The sequence below is a fragment of the Malus sylvestris genome, chromosome 11, assembly GCF_916048215.2.
Source record: "Malus sylvestris chromosome 11, drMalSylv7.2, whole genome shotgun sequence".
Taxonomy (NCBI): domain Eukaryota; kingdom Viridiplantae; phylum Streptophyta; class Magnoliopsida; order Rosales; family Rosaceae; genus Malus; species Malus sylvestris.
Genome location: NC_062270.1, coordinates 25,065,196 through 25,082,836, shown reverse-complemented (window position 1 = coordinate 25,082,836; position 17,641 = coordinate 25,065,196). Strand labels below are relative to the sequence as shown.

Sequence of the window (17,641 nt, the reverse complement as noted above, 5' to 3'; positions counted from 1 at the left end):
TTGGGTTATTCCATATAATCCATGGTTGCTGTTAAGGTATGATTGTCATATCAATGTTGAAATTTGTGCAAGCATAAAAAGTGTGAAGTACTTATATAAGTATGTTTACAAAGGCCCAGCTAGAGTGATAGTCGAAGTGCAATCAGACCCTAAATACGATGAAATAAGGCAGTTTCACACTTAGGGTATAACAAATATTCTACATGATGAGAGTACAAGAAAGACAATGTTGATTGAATTTTTCACACTTAATCATGTGGATGCAGAAGCGCGACGGTACTTATACATGGAGATCCCATCACATTACATATGGATTCAAGCTCAAAGAAAGTGGTCTAAAAGAATGAATCGTAACAAGGTTATTGGGCGAATATATGCAGTTTCACCAGCTGAAGGCGAAAAATTTTACCTTCGGATTCTTCTTAATCATGTTAGAGGACCAATATCCTTCACAAACTTGAGAACAGTTAATGGGGTTTTGCATCCAACATATAAGCAGGCAGCAAAACAACGAGGTTTGTTAGAAAGAGACAACAGTATTCGACAATGTTTGCTAGAGGCCTCCACAATTCAGATGTCGTCAGCTTTAAGAAGATTATTTGTCACCATATTGGTATATTGTGCACCAATTGGTGTTCGAGGGTTATGGGATGAGTTCTATCCATTCATGATAGAAGATTATGTTTCCACGACTAACATAACTCCCACGTTTGCTACCAACAGACTCTTGCGTGTGTTGAACACACTTTTGGTTCAATTTAATAAGAGTATAAACGAGTTTGATTTGCCAGGAATCACAAGAGGAATTGAATCAAGTTTAGGAATGACAAGATGTATTGAAGATGAAATATCCATAGGTATTCCACAACAAGATCTTGATGCAATCAAACACTTAAATGATGACCAAAGAAGTGCGTTTAACACAATAATGGGTGCAATTCAACGATCGGAGAATAAAACTTTTTTTGTGGATGGTCCTGATGGAACTGGAAAAACTTACTTATATTGTGCATTGTTAGCAAACTTGAGAAGGTTGAGGCATATAGTATTAGCAACAACATCATCTGGAATAGCAGCTACGATATTGCCTGGTGGGAGGACAACACATTCTAAATTCAAGATACCACTTAGTCTTGATGCATCATCGATGAGTTCGATCAATAAGCAATCTGATTTAGCAAAGCTAATACAAAAGACAAAGGCAATTATTTGGGATGAAGCAACAATGATGCATCATCATGCATTTGAAGCACTTAATCGAACGTTTAGAGACTTAATAGATGTTGACTTACCATTTGGGGGGAAGATAATGATATTTAGGGGAGACTTTCGACAAGTTCTTCTTGTTATCCAAAAAGGAACCAAGGCCAAACTAATCCAAGCTAGTGTCATTAAAGCATCATTTTGGTCACATGTAAAGATTTTAAAACTCAAACAAAATATGAGATCCATAAATGATCGTGAATTTTCAAAATTTTTACTTTGTGTTGGTGATGGGAATGAAGATGTTATTATGGATGATATGGTAAAACCACCTGAATGCATGGTGATACCATGGGAGAGTGAGCATTCCATTAATCAATTAATTGCCAAAATCTTCCCTGACTTAGAGGATCATAAAAATGATGCAATCTACATGGTGGAAAGGGCAGTGGTAACTCCTACAAATGAAGATGTTGATATGTTGAAGGAAAAGATAATCAATATGTTTCCAAGTTTAGAAGAGACAATGTATTCATTTGATTCAGTGGAGGATGATACAAGGAATTTGTATCAGCCAGAGTTTTTGAATTCAATCTCACTTGGTGGTTTGCCTCCACACAAGTTAACTATGAAAAGAGGTGCTCCAATCATGCTTTTGAGAAATATTGATCCGAATTTGGAATTGTGTAATGGTACAAGATTATTGTGTCGTGGCTCTTACCGAAATTTTATTGATGCTGAAATTCTAACTGGACAATTTGTCGGATCCAGAGTTTTCTTACCAATAATCCTTCTTAAAAGCATTGATACTGCTGGGCTTCCATTTGAACTTACAAGAAAGTAGCTTCCAGTGAAACTAAGTTTCTCTATCACTATAAACAAATCGCAATGTCAGACAATACCACATGTAGGCGTTTACCTTCCACATCACATCTTCAATCATGGACAATTATATGTGGCTTTATCGAGGGGGTCTCAAAGTCAACCACAACCGTGTTAGTAAAAAATGGCTCTATAGTAGGCCAACAAGGTTTATTTACACGGAATGTAGTATACAAAGAAGTCTTACTTCATTCCAGCTAATTATGGTGATACTTAATAGGTAACAATTTTATTAACGATAACCTTTCAGTATGCATTTCTCACTTATCAATTAACTCTTTTTATTTATTTTTAATTTTCTCACTCTCATTTGTAGATTGGCAATGAAAATTTGAAGCATCAATCAGGAACAAATGGGTGAAAATTACAGCATTGATGTCAATATGTAAACTTTCTTTTCAAAAGAAACAGTGACATATAGACTTTGTGGGTATTGTGAATAATGTACAAATTGTGATGTAGGTTTTAAATTTTGACATTTAAGTTGTTTCGTATTTTGCTACAAGTACTTAATGTTTTCATCTACTTTTTTTTTATTTACATCTACTTACTATTGTTCATGAACTTTAGGTAGGAACTTGCATCCAAAATCCCATGTTGTTTGACAATTGCATGAATAACATTTAAATCATTACTTTATGCAAAGTGAAAACGAAAAACTTGACAACTTTTTAGGACGTGCCTGATAAAGAAAAAGTTCCTCTTTGCACAATACACTTAAAATATATCTTGACAATTACAATGAAGAATAACACAATACAACTTTAGGGGCGCGTAGCGCCCGTGATACAAAAATGCCTCTCCGCATGCAGTCATATAGTACACATCCCTCCTGGTCCAAATGCTCTCTTTGCATGCAGTCATATAGTACACATTCCTCTTGGAGTAAGAAATATAAGCATATCTAAAACAACACATCTTTGGAGCGCGTAGCGCCCGTGATGCAAAAATGCTTCTCGCATGCACGTTAGTGCATGTAGAGGCTAGTATAATTAATTCCAAAACAAAGTTTGAATTGAGAAAGTTATTGAACTAGGTACAAGAGTGATCATAAAAATGACCAACAACCGCGAAACCTCTGCAACCATATTCATGACAAGAAGGAAAAAAAATGGAAAACCAGAAGAGAGAATGAACGGCCAAAAAGAAAAAAATGCACGAGAGAAGAATTGGCTAATAGAATGGCATACTTGTAAATAAAGGGAGGTTTATTTCTAACCCAAGTGGCTGATAGGATGGGATTTCTGTTAGGGGCAAGGGTGGGAAAATAATTTACTTCATTTTGGGTTTTTAATTCAGTCCACGTGTGTGGGGCTTTCATATAGATTAGTTTTTTCCTTATTATAATTAAATATGAACTTATTTTAATTAAATAATAATATATGATGATTTTTGGTTACGTTAAACTTAGTCAAAACTCTTTTAATTAAAGGAAAACTAATGAAAAAGGCTTAAAGAGTTTTAATGATAAAGACAAAATAAAAGATAAAGTAAATAGTACTAAGTTTGACTTTTTAGTGTAAAAATGTGATTTTTTGTTAAAGTAAACAGTACCGTGGGCTTTTCGTTAAAACTCCGTTTAATTAAAGCTCTAAAAAAATAAAAAAATAAAAAAAAATCCAATCTGGTGTTATTGTAGTTGTTGAAACTAAAAACTACCAAGCCTACGTGGCGCGCAGGCCAAGTAATCTATGAGGTAACTACGTCCTTCGGTTGAATGCGGGGCGTGCCAACTTGTCGGCCGAGCTCGGCCGAGGAGTAAAATTTGTTAATGTTGCGTTGGGTGTGCGGCTGATTTCTGCGTCTTGCGATTGCGACCGAGGAAAGAACACGTCTCGGCCTCTTGGGTTCTCGAACCTGAAGACAAGGCTACTATTCCTACGAAGTTCACAAATCGTCACCGTCGGATTCAGTCACAGTGATGGTATTCGTCAGAGTAAACTCATGCCGAATCGACACCAAAGTGTAAGGGCACAAATACTTAAAGTGGATATATGTCTTAACAATAAACGTGGTTCGACTGTCAGAATGCTGCACTCTAAATCCCACTTGAGAGTATCCAATCATAAACTAACTCGACATGCAATGTGCCGAGCCTAATAAATTGTAACACCTCACTTCGCCGAGAAGGCTAATGAGATGACCTCAACCAATAAGGATTCGGAAACCCTTCTCGACCGAGACTTGGATAGATAACCAGTCACCCTCACTGCAGTGTTATCTATGCCGACTGAAGATGCTGCGAGACCGGCTGGTTCTACGGTGACAGTGCTATCTATGCCGACTGAAGATATCACCAGTTGCCTTCACAGTGCTGCTTATCCAAACTGAAGGTGTGTCAGCGAAAAAGAAAAGGAAAAAAGTCTCAAGGTTGTTGAGAGAATTTGCGCAGGGCAATTGTGTGTTGAATTGGAGGGGGCTTGAACGATGCACAGCCTTTTCTATTTATAGCACCAGGCACTTTCTAGACCGAGTTAAAACCCTACTCGGATTAAGATTTCTTCTTCTCATCAAACACCATCTCGACCAGTCATATTTTCACTATGACTTTGAACCTAGTCCTTTATCAAACCGGATTCACTTCTTATTCATATCTTGTCGAGACTCCTTATTGCGCCATAATTCAATTACTCGTCTCGCAGCATGACTTGACCGACCTAGATTAGGAAGCCCATGAACTAAATGATCCACAGTAACCTTTTTTTTGTACGGCATTCCGGGCTGAGAATACATCTCGGCCCAAACCAATATTTTGGGCCCAAACATTACCTCTTCGCTTCTGAAGACTTTTTCGGCCTGAAGTTTCTAGCTGAGCCATGACCTTGAAGAAGCGACACCAGGCTCTGTCTCCCAAGGAGCATTTATGAAGCACGATTGCACGATTTTGATCTCATTAGATATCTCGCCAAGTGTCCTTTTCTCTGCCCGACATGAAGTGTCCTTTCATCATTACCCCTTGATCCGCGAGATTTTTGAATTCCTCACGACGTGCGGATGTCCAAACGTCTTCAAATCAATATACCTGTCGCCGCATGCCATCATGAAATCTCAATTTACAAATATTTAGGTACCCTCAAGATCGTGCGGACACCAAAACGTTCTTTCTTCATAAAAGGACGCCGTCACGATATCATCATGACCCCTTAATCTGTGAGTTTTTTGGTTATTTCTCCTGAGTCTGTTAATATTCTCCATCACTTTATCATTATTAGCGATCTTTCCGATCACTATCCCCGTTTGGTCTTCCATTCCACGAGTCTATAAATACCTGGCCTTCTATAATTCATTCTTACGCTTTCAAATTTTCCAAATTCTCTCTTGCTCAAAGATTAAAATAAACCTCTTGACTTTCTCCTAGAAACCCTTTGAAACCATTTCCAATGGCCTCCTTCATTTCCAACCTCTTTAAGGAATGCGACAAATGTGGGACCATTATCGATCAGCGCTCAATTAAGACTCTGCGCTTTGAAAGCGATATGAGCACCCCTTACCAAATCCTTGGTCCACTTTTCAAGGACGCAGTGCCACCAGCCATTACTAAGCTCTTCAAGGATCAATGCCTAACACCTCTACTGTCAGGGTTTGAATGGTCGATGTGGGATTTGGCGAAACCCCAAGGCTCCTGGCCCTCGACCATTGCGACCTGGGCAGCCTGGGTTGCTTGGATGGAAAAGATCTTAAGCGAGCAATGGAAAGCTCTTGGCATTTACGATGCCATTCGTCTTTCGTCTATAGAACTCATCATGGACAAAGAGCTTCTTATGGCAGCCTTAAGCCTATGGTGCTCAGCTACCAACACCATGGTCATTCCTCTCGGCCCCATGAGCCCCACTATCCTTGATATCATCGCGATCTTAAGGACTTCCCTTTTTGGTATCCCAGTTGACGCTACCCTCTCCGGGTACCCGTCGACCATTGACCTGAAGGCTCTTTTCAATGATCGGTCCATCAAAATGCTGAGCAGAGAGGGCCAAGAACCCTCGAAGGAGGAAGTTCAGAAACTTTATAAAAACTTCCTCAACTACAACACTTTCTATCTCCACTTTGCCGGCCGAGGGGATGAGAACCTACGGCAGGGGGAACATGAAGCCTTCCTATTCTACTGGTATAACAAATTTATTTGTTGTACCAAGTCCAACAAATGCTTGGTCGAGAACATGTCTGTGGCCGAAGCCCTGGCTAGTGGTCACACCTGGCGCTCAGTCCAACCATTCTTGCCTACCTCTTGCGCTATTTGGCTGAGATGACCCTTCACAAGATCGACCCACACCAGAGTAGTCCCCTTTGGGTATTCCAGCTCTGGCTGCAGGTTTATTTTGTCATCATTCGGCCAGAGCTTGCCAGCTTCTCACTTACTGAAGCGCTCGGTCTTCAGGTGGCCCCTTGACCAGTACCTCATCACCAAGCTGAAGACGTGTTCAGATACTTCTTTAGCCTTGATGTTCTTTCCGACGATGAATTCTTGATCTGCTGCCGTCGAGAATATCCTTTATCAATCAAACTCCCCACATCAGTATGTAGTGCAGATGCTGATGTTGATCTTCGTCAATCCTGGGGGTCATTTGTGCTTACCCGCGACCTTCCTCTTGGGTGTGACGTGCACCGAGCAAGTTGGGAAGTATATCACCCCTAATTCACTACTCGGCAACTCGGCTATCTTCAGGGTTACCCGATGCTTCTTCTTACCTCTCGCTCTCTGCTGAGTCGAGGACGCCTATCTGGCTTTTTAGACAAAGAGTGCAAGGATGCCAAGGAGTTTCAAGAGCGGTGCCAAAAATTCCGCCTTCGACCAACCGTTCTCGAATCTCTTAGCACTGACACTTTTGGAGATTGGTGGAAAGAGTATACCCAAAGCTTTTTTGGTGCTCTGATCGAAGACGTCTTGAACAAGATCTTCGACGGTCGACCCAATAAGGCTTCTGCCCCCCAATCTCAAGGTAACGGTCTATTTCTACCTTCTTCCTTCGACGTTGAAAAAAGCAGAAGTGGTCGCTGCGGTTGCGGTCGGGAAAAAATAGAGAGGTCGAGACGGCCTTCGACCTTCCTCACCCTGCAAAACGGGTCAAGAAGCTGGCGAGGAAAGGAGAACGGGAGATTCATGTTATCTCCAGTCAAACTACGGGAGCGACGATCTACCCCTGTCGTCCAAGCTTCGACAGAGAAAAGGCCAATTCTGGCCAAAGAAACAGCCCATGTACGGTCAGTTCCTCAAGTCGCTGGACCAATTATTGCTCTACTGGTCGAGGTGCCTGCAATCTTGGAGCCAGCTGCTGCGCCTGTCTTGGAAGGGGCGGTCCCCTCGGCCAAGAAAAAACTTCTCAAAAATCTAAAACCCACGGCAGTCATTCTAGAAGAGAGCGACGAGAGCGATGAGATTCCACTGACGAGTCGCCTTCAACCACGCGATCCGCCTCTCCCTGCGTCAGAGGCGGTTGTCCAAGTCGGCCCTTCTACGGCCGATCGTGGCAAATGACCTGCCGTCTGTTGGAAATGTGCCCTAAAACCAATCATATGATGATACTTTACGGACATTTCATATGTTAAACTAATCTAGTTTAATATCAAGGGCAAAGATTATTGTTTTAAGCCGTCTCATATAAATGTTATATGCTTAAACGATAAGTTCAAGGAATATGTAATTAGAAGAATGTAATTTAAACAAGTTAGATTCATGAGACCATTCTCTTTTGTATACATATCCTAAACGTTCCTGATCATAGGATTGCCAATTGGTCATTGACAGTCCGTTAAGATCAGTACGTGCTATGTCTTCTCTTAGGGAGAGTGACTGGTCTCGAGTCATTGGTGTGATTGACACCAAGACAAGCATGTAGGTGCTCAATGGAGAATGAGTCCACCGAACACGATCAACAAGGAGTTCTTATACTCATGTCACATTAGAACTCATGGTTGGGATAATGCAAAGTAGTTCTTTGACCTGAGGCATCATAGTTATCTTGTGGTTAGGTCCTTGATCTTGGACTATGTCAAAGTCATTCCGTCAGAGGGTGTCCACGGCATAGTTGGGGTTAAGCCACTTAGCCATAGAGGCAAGTGAATGTGCAACAAGGGATCTCTAACCTTCAAACCATTTGAGGGAGAATACTCTATGATATGATTAAGAATCTCTGGCCAGAGTATGAATGAGATTTAGGAAATCGTTCCAAATCACATTCTAGGTAATCATATAAGTAAAAGAATCACATTGGATAGTAGACATGAATAAACTATCAAACCAAACAATGTGGTCAAGAGTATTGTATTAGAGAAAGACCGTATTGCATTGTAATCCTAAACTGAATAGGTTCTCTACCTCTTCTGATTAGCTTGGGTAACCATGACATACTGCTAGGTGTCATTCATTGTTTGTGGAAGCCCTAAACGTGTATAATCACTAAAGGGAGAATTGAAAGTAAGTTTCAATTCACAATCGATTTGAAAAAGTTCTAATTGCCCACTGCCTCACTAAAAGGAACCTAATGGATCGTACATCGTGTAATGTAGAGATTGAAGAAACAACGGAGATGAGTAAGGATAATTAAATGGTTTAATTATTTATGGCAAGGATTAATTAATATGTTAATTAATCAAACGAATAAAGTTTGTTAAAGACCTCGGGTTAGTTTTGGGCCTCAAGGCCCAATGACCTTGAGTTAAGTCTTGGTTCACCTTTCTACTAGGCTTTGAATTTCATGGGTAATGTTTTGTTTTTTAGTGCATACAAGCATGATTCCGCCTTTAAATGTTAATTGCATGTCATAGATGTTGCTCAAATGAACATGTTTTTCACAAAATTTCCTTCACCGTCGAGCCAGAAGTGACGGCGGAAACACCCGTTCATCTGCAGGACCAAGACCTCAACATTCCCCCCCAAAAAGCCACTTCGACCTTCTTAAGTACCCCTACCGCCTTTCTTTGGATAGTTTTCTGCCTTAGATCTCTAAACCAGGAAAATACTGAATGTCAGGTGCCTACCCATTCTTTTCATCGAACATTCTACACGTCGAATGGTGTTATCTATATTTCTTGGCCGCCTCCGTGGCCATCGAACGTAAATAACCTCCATCGGCCGCGTGAACTAAGAAGCAGTCTAAAGCACTGGGCTCGGCCATTAAGTTTTTAAGGTTCGAGTAACGAACCCGAAGATATGACCAAGTTTCCTCTCGACAGGTTTAAAACAAAAACTTTCTTGCTATATTCTTTCATAATTTCCTTGTACTTAACATGATTTTTGTGTGCAGCCTTCATGGGAAGTCGAATTTAATGCTCTCTTGTCGAGCACTTTTGGAGCGGCTGGTCCTTCGGTCGCTACGACTGCTCTTGTCAATTTAGCTGCTCTAGTTCGGCTACAAGAAGTTTTATCTCTCTCGGCGTCGTAAGTCCTTGAGCACAAAGGGCTCGATTCTTGGGTGCATGCCTAAACGATCTCAGAATAGATGGTCAAATGAGCGCCGAGGCTATCGTTCAGGTGTCGTCCACCTTGGAACGAGTTCGGGAATCCTTCAATATTCTTGAGAACGCTCTTCGGGCTGATGATGACTTGAAAACTGCATTGGCCGTTCAGGAAACCCTTCGTCCGAAGATCGATGCCTTAAAGACAAAAGGGGAAGCCTTGGCCGACCTCGACCGTCAAATGGACGAACTGGCAAAACGAAGGTTGGCCCTTGCTTCTGAGCTTGCGAGGGACTTTGAGTCGGGCGGGAAATCTTGTCTAACTGAATTTGCGGCGAACGCGAGGCGAGTCGAGCAGCTAAAGTTGGATTAGAAGAACAGGCAGGCCGAGGTCATAATAGGCGAGGTGAGGTGGCTGGAGCTGAAGGCACTTCTTGGAACTCTTCTTCCTTCATCGCCTTAGAATAATTTGATTGTAAACCATCTTATTAATGAAATGAAACAAGCTTTTACTCTTGCATCTCCCATGTGACTGGGTAGTATTTTTTTAAGAACTTTCCATTAATTGGTAATTTGTGAATAATACCGGTTCGATCTTTAAGATGGTATGCCCCCTTACCGAGAACTTTATGGACGACAAAAGGTCCTTCCCAATTCAGCGACCATTTGCCGAACCTAGGGTCTTTAAGTCCCACGGGTAACACAATTTGCCAAACTAATTCTCCTTCGCCGAACGTTTTTTGTTTGACTCTTTGAGTATAAGCTTGCTCGGTAATTTTCTTTTGTGCCACTAGAAGATTGTAAGCGTCAAGCCGATCTTCTTCCAAATCTTCTAACTCTTGTAACATGGCCTGATTATATTCGGCATTGGACAAACTACTCTGCTCGATCGCACGCAATGACTAAAATATTGATAATATCGGCGATATTTCGCCGATATTATCATTTTTGTGAGAGTCCGATATTTCTACACCTATCCACTTGATTATCGTCAATATATCGAGATAATATCGCGATAATATCGATATTACCGATATTATCTCGATATATTGGGCTGGGAGCCGGAGACTCCTCGGAGGCGCCACCCTGAGCGCAGATCCGAAGGCCAGAGCGACAACGGCAGCGGCAACGAGGGTGGATACGAACGAGGGGGAGATGGATGCGGCGGGGGAGGTTGGGATGGGAGCCGGAAACTCCTGGGAGGTGCCGATGGTGGAGAGGACGGCGAAGAGGACCGCCGTGAGAGCGACGACGGAGGATGCCTTTGAGACTACCATTGTTGATAGGGTTTGGACCTCTCTGTTCGGGAATCTAAAAGGGCAAGGAAAGTTGTTCGTTCGGGAATCTAGGGTTCTTGAAGACTTAGAGAGACTGAAAGCACAAAGTGGCGCAAGTTGGATTTTAGATCCAATTTTTTTCGGTTCTGAAAGTGAAAGGGCGAAGAAGAACGAAGATGAGGGAAGAGAGAGAGAGAGAGAGAGAGAGAGAGAGAGAGTAAAAGATTCAATTTTGAGTTTCTAAAAGGGCAAGGAAAGAAGAAGAAACAAAATTTTTCTTCTTGGGTTTCTGAAAGGTCAAAAGTTGGTGATAGGGGTAAGGTGGACAACTATTTTCATCAGATGGGTTATTATGAAAACCACCCACTTGCATGGGCGTGGGTTTTTTATATTTTAAAAGTTTGGAAGATATATTATATTATTATATGTATATAAATGTTATATAAATTATAAATTATTAGATATTTTTTTTTCTTAGGCAAGCATATTAGATATGTACATAAAACATTCACCTATGTATGTTCTTTTATAAGAAATAACATATTATTCAATAATTATTTACATCTGATATAGTAAATTTAATTAATTCATATAATATATAAGAAATTTACCTAAATCCGCCTAGACCGCCTAGGCGCCCGCCTAGATCCCACCTAGCCACCTAGGCGCTAGGCGTCAGCCCACCGCTCGATTAGCGCCTAGCGTTTTTTAGAACCTTGGTATTTATTGCTAGGGTTTTTTGTGGGGAGTGGCGGGCAAGTCGGGCAGCTGCCCGTTAGAAACAGGCTGGCCAATTGTTATTGGTTCGGCTCAACAGCTCACATTGCTTAATCCCTTGCTTAAATGAGTGTACAATATTGTACTAATTCATTATATATAAATGATTATGGTGTGTTTAAACTTCTTTCATTAATTACTATATATTTTCTACACTCACAATGTTTGCTAGCTCACTATATAATCAACTTAAATCAGTTAAATCCATCATGCAATGCATTTCCTTCCAATTTTTTGTGATAAACTAATAAATAGTTGACTAAATAAACATCCTGCAAAGTTTCAATAAAAATTTCCAAGTTTTTCTTACAATTTCCGTGGTTTCCATATTATTTTTACCGATATCGATAATATCCCGATATTTCCATCGATATTTCCGTGTTTTTTTACTACCGATATTTCCGATATCATCGATATTTTATACCTTGATCGCATGTAAAGAATTTACACTTAGCTCGACTGGTAACATCGCGTCATGTCCATAGGTTAACGCATATAGGGTGGTCCCCGTTGCCGACCGGGGTGAAGTCCGGTATGCCCATAAGACTTCATTCAATTTTAGATGCCACATGCCAGGTCTTTCTTTTATCATTTTTTAGAGAATACCAATCAAAACCTTATTACTTGCTTCGGCTTGTCCATTCACTTGTGGATAGTATGGTGTGGACTGCTCGAGCTGGATTTTTAAGCTCGCCGTATACTCTTTGAACCTTTTGGCTATGAAGATTGTGCCATTATCTGTTATGATCATTTCTGGCACGCCGAACCTGGTCACAATATGTTCCCCCACAAAATCGCAAATCTCTTTGGATGTTAATTCGGCGTATGATTTTGCTTTGAGCCACTTAGTGAAATAATTCGTTGCCACGAGTATCCATGCATGTTTCGCTGCTCCAGAAGATGGTGTGATTTTGCCGATCACGTCCATTGCCCATCTTTTGAACGACCAAGGTTTGGTGACCGAATGAAGTAATTCGGCCGGGGCCCTTTGAATGGGTCCATGAATTTGACACTGAATGCATCTTCGTGCATACTCGATACAATCTTTCAATATGCTTGGCCAAAAGTAACCATGTCGAAGAAGTAGCCAACACATCTTGCGTCCTGATTGATGGGCTCCGCAAATTCCTTCGTGTACCTCTGTGATTGCTTGGGCGGCTTTTTGTGGGCCGAGGTATAACAATAATAAATCGTCCTCGCCTTTTCGATAAAACTCGTTCTGGTACGAGATGTAGTTTGTGGCGTGGACCCTTGTCTTTCAGTCGTGTTTGCCTCTGGGATCATCAAGGTATTGCATAATTAGCTTTCTCCAGTCGTTTGGTAGCGTCTCGACTGCGCAAACATCTACAGGATCCTCCCGTTCCAATAACGAAGGTAAGGATATTACACGTGTACGGATGACTTGGTCGCGTTGAAGGACATGTTGATTAACCAAAGCCAGATATGATTGCCGTAAAATGGGTATCATTGGTCAACTCTTGCCCCCTAGGAGTTGTGCTCCCGAGGCTATCTGAACAAGTTTGTCTGCGACGATGTTCTGTCCACGGGAAATATGTTTGAACGTGATACTGTTAAACGACTCGGCCAAGTAACTGGCCACCATGTGATAGGGCGCCAGAATGCAACTCATACACCGAAAAGTGTCGTTGAGTTGGTTAATCACAAGCTCTGAATCGCCGAAAACGAGGACATGAACAGCGAGTAAATCATGAAGCATGCTAAGGCCAATAACAAGGGCTTCGTACTCGGCCTGATTGTTGGTACAATCGAAATCCAACTTAAGGGAAAAGAACCAACAATGTTGGTGTAGAGACTGGAGGACGATCCCCACACCGGCCGATGTCGACATGCTGGAACCATCGAAATACATCGTCCAATAATTGTCACGTGCTTCCACCATTCCGATTTCAACATCATTACCCCCGAACCCATAAGGAGAAGGGTGATGGGCTAAGAAATCAGCAAGCGTTTGTCCTTTGACAGCTTTTTATGGGACAAACTGCAAACTAAACTCCGATAGTGCCAGTGTCCATTTCCCGATTCGGCCTTTGACTATTGGCCGAGTAAGCATATATCAAATAACATTTGTTTGGGCGATGACCTGCGTAACAGATGGGAGCTTGTAGTGTCGGAGTTTGGAGGCGGCGAAGAAAAAGCCAAGCAAAGCTTCTCGACGAGTGAATAATTGATTAATGGAGTAGTGAGGTTTCGGCTGAGATAGAAAATAGCTTGTTCTCGCCCAATATCGGTATCTTACGTGAGGAGGCAACCGATGGATTCTTCGGCTGTGAAAATGTAAAGCTTAAGGGGTTTATCACATCGGGGCAGTACGAGGACAGGTGGAGTTGCGAGAGCAACCTTGATTTGTGTGAAAGCCGCTTGATGTTCTTTACGCCACTCAAACTTGTGTGAGTCCTTAAGTTTCAATAGTGTAGAGAATGCCGTCATTTTGCCAGCGAAATTAGCTATGAATCGGTGAAGAAAATTTATTTTCCCGAGCAAGGATTGAAGTTATTTTTTGGTCGTCGGTGGTAGGGCATCAATAATCGCGCAAGCTTTGTTTGCGTTGACCTCGATGCCGCGATAATGGACAAGAAAACCTAAGAAATTACCGGTCGACACACCAAATGCGCATTTGGCTGGGTTCATCTTAAGGTTGTGTCGTCACATGCGAAGGAAAGCTTGCCGAATATCATCAATATGCGTTCGACGATTTTGTTCGATTTGACCACGACTTCATCAATATACACTTCTATGGTAGTGCCGACTAGGTCATGAAAAATGGTATTCATTGCGCGTTGGTATGTGGCACCAGCGTTCTTTAGACCGAATGGCATGACGACCCACTCGTAGGTTCCGAATGCCCCCGGGCAGCGGAAAGCAGTTTTATGAACATCGGCCTCAGCAATAAATATCTGGTTATAACCGGCATGTCCATCCATGAATGATAGTATGTCATGATTAGTCGCGGCGTCGATAAGCAAATCTAAAATTGGCATGGGATATGCATCCTTGGGTGTTGCCAGATTCAAATTTCGAAAATCAATGCAAATGTGTAGGGCCTCATTTTTCTTGAGTACGGGTACGATATTCGCCAACCACTCGACGTATCGAGCGGTTCGGATAAACCCAACATTTAATAGTAGAACAATTTTGTCTTTTATGTCGAGTTGTACTTCGGTCAAGAATCGGCGAGGAGGTTGTCGAATAGGCTTGCAACCAGGTTTGATACGTAATTCCTGTTTGACAATCCGTTCGAGACCCAGCATTTCATGATAACTTCAAGCAAAACAATCTTTAAACTCGTGAAGCAATTGATGGAGTTCAACTTTCATGGCATGGGGCAATAACACACTAATAAAGAGCGGTCGAGGATCATCGGTCGTTCCAACATTTATTTCCTCTAAAGAATCCTTTACTTGGGGTCGGTTGTCTTTGAGCTCAGCTGATGCAGCCTGAACTTTATCCAACGATAGTACCGGGCCGTTATCTTCTTCGGTAAAAAATTCGATTAAGTTGATGCCCGAATGCGGTTGCTTGGCAATAGCATACCAATGGGCCAGCAGGCGTTCCATCGTGGATGAAACCGCAGCCCGACGCCACTCGCTTTTGATGTCAATCATCAGTGGTGGGGAGTAAATTGGCCAAACCGAGTCTCGTTGAATCCTGGTGGACAGTCTCGGCGCCTACCTCGATGGCTTTTTGAATTGAGATCCGAGTCGGCCGTCCATCTTCATTAAAACCCTGTAGGGTAATATAGCCGACGTGATCATCATAATAGCAGGCTTGAATCATGTTTGTTTCAAACGGCTGAGTGTCGGCCGGATGGACCACAACTGATTTACCATCCCAAAAAATGATAACTTGATATAAAGAAGAAGGAATGCAATTCGTTTGATGAATCCAATCCCTACCGAGCAAAGCATTATATTCAGTTTAGGAGTCGACGATAAAAAATACGATCATGTGATTGCGACCTGCGATGTTTACCTCTAGAGGGAGTACCCCTTTTGTCTGAGACTTGTCACCGACAAAGTTACTCATGGTTATTCCTGAAGGAATGAGTTCGTCGGTGGATCATCGTAATGCTTTCATGACAGATACAGGCATGATGTTGACTGTTTTAAGTTTATCATCGCCGTTTGGTGACTCATCATCCGTCGTAGTGATGAAATCAACTTATGTTGCTTCTTCGGCGACCACATTGCCATCCAAGGAACTTGATTGGCGTGTAGTCGGCTGAAATTCGGCCAGTAGAATATAGACCATGCTGATTTCCATATTTTCAAGAACTGAAGGGCCCATTGGAACCTGGTCGTCATCTTCCGGAGTTGTGAGGACTATATCATCGTGTGTCGGAATGTTCACGGCCGGCTCGCTGTGTGTCTCAACATATTTAGGCGTTTGCGCCATACAATTTGACGATGTATCATGTTGATTGTCGTCTTCGGGCTTGCATGCATATGGTGTCAGACTCTGCTCCTGCCATATTTTGCGAGCTCTTTCTTCATAGGCGATCCGAGCATTCCTGGTGTCCAGGTAAGCGTCCATTCGTGCCACACGCTCTGTCTCATCGGCCGTTAAGCTGAACAAGGAGACGGCTGAAAAAACTTCGAAGTGATACCGAATGTGTTGAAGGTCTTTAAGAGAAAAAGTGAGTTCGGCTGTGTCAATATCCATGTATGGGTCGACCTCGAAGCCGAGAACCTTAGCTTCTCGAATGTGCTGGAATTTGGCTTTCATTGTTGGATCAGTGGTTTTTTGGATGATCTGCTCAGCATCGGGGCAAGTTAATGCCAGGTCAAGAGCTTCTTGGCAGGCCTTCGGCAACCCATATAAGTCGTTAGCAGAATATTTCTTATGAAACTCTTTTATATATTCCAATGATTCACCGAGGAATTGAGGGTGCAGGTTCCGTCGAACTTTGATTAGAGGTTCTTTCAACGGTAACGGAGGCAGTTGGCTTTCAGCCTCTTTCTTAAATTGCTCGAAAGAAGCTTTCATTTCCCCAGGCCGAAGAAGAAGTTTGATGCACTTCTCGACTGCTTCAATGGTAGTTTCGAAGTCCCGATTGGTTTCCTTTTGCCCTTGTAATTCAGGCATGATTGTTGGGGTTGGCCGATCATCTCCGCTTCCTATCGTCTTTTTCGGCTGCCATTTAGTGGCCGAGACAGGTTGGGCAGCTTGTCGTCGAGCCAAGCAATCTATACGCTGACGTCAACGTTTCTGAGATTTGGATAGCGGTATACATGCCGATAGGAGAATTGTAGCTGTACCAACGTTGGTCACGTGGTTTTGGTGGCCTGAAGGTTTTTTTATTTGCTGATGAGCTCGAACTACTAGAATTGCAGGAATAATAGTCCTCGTTGTAAAACGGTGCATCGAAATCAAGGCGCCGTCTGACCGATGTAGGTCCATCTGTCTGTTTCCTTAGGCCGAGCCTGTCGAATACTTTCTGGCGCTGGCCTTCACTAGGTTCCTTTGAAGGTTTTGCTGTAGTCGCCGATTGGTGTGGTGATGTCGGGATCTGCATCGGAGACAATTTCCCCTTGGGCTCGGTTAATACAACGTGTGCCTTACAATTGCTACACAGAAATATCGGCCCGCCATTTCCATCTTCGCTGGAGTCTGACATGGACTCGACTATGGCAGGTCCTAAGAGTTCGGTGGGTGGTGCATTAGAAAACAAGTCGATCTTGAGTCGAGGTTGGGAACCTTTCTTTAGGATCTGTGGTACTATTGGCCCGCCGTTTTCTTTGTTGTTCTAGTTCGACATTGGTTCAACTATGGCCGGTCCTGATAGCTCTGTAGGTGGCGCGTTGGAAAATAGATCGATCTTGAGTCGAGGCTGGGAGCTTTGCTTCCGGATGTGTTGTACTGAGGTAATTTGACCTTCTCTTTTCCTTTTCTTTTGGGTAAACGGGCGTCTACCATGCCAACTGTCATTGAAGGGAATGGATCCGTATTAACCGTCATGCGTTTTTCAAGAAACTTTAGCTTGCCTTTGTCAATCCAGCTTTGGATATCATCACAAAATATGACACAATTGTTTGTTGCATGCTTTGTCGAGTTATGGTATTTGCAATATGTCATTCCTTTAAGTTCTTGGC

The 17,641-nt window shown here is 42.3% G+C and overlaps 1 protein-coding gene across 1 annotated transcript; it reads left to right on the top strand.

The window, feature by feature from the left end:
• The first annotated feature begins 286 nt into the window (after window positions 1-286).
• Window positions 287-2,047, top strand: LOC126590323 (ATP-dependent DNA helicase PIF1-like). Its single transcript, XM_050255807.1, has one exon. The coding sequence runs from the start codon at window positions 287-289 to the stop codon at window positions 2,045-2,047; it is 1,761 nt and encodes a 586-aa protein (XP_050111764.1).
• The last annotated feature ends 15,594 nt before the right edge of the window (window positions 2,048-17,641 follow it).

What these genes read in the sequence shown, in the direction of transcription:
- LOC126590323 (XM_050255807.1), top strand. Translation starts at nt 287, where the DNA reads ATGGAGATCCCATCACATTACATATGGATTCAAGCTCAAAGAAAGTGG.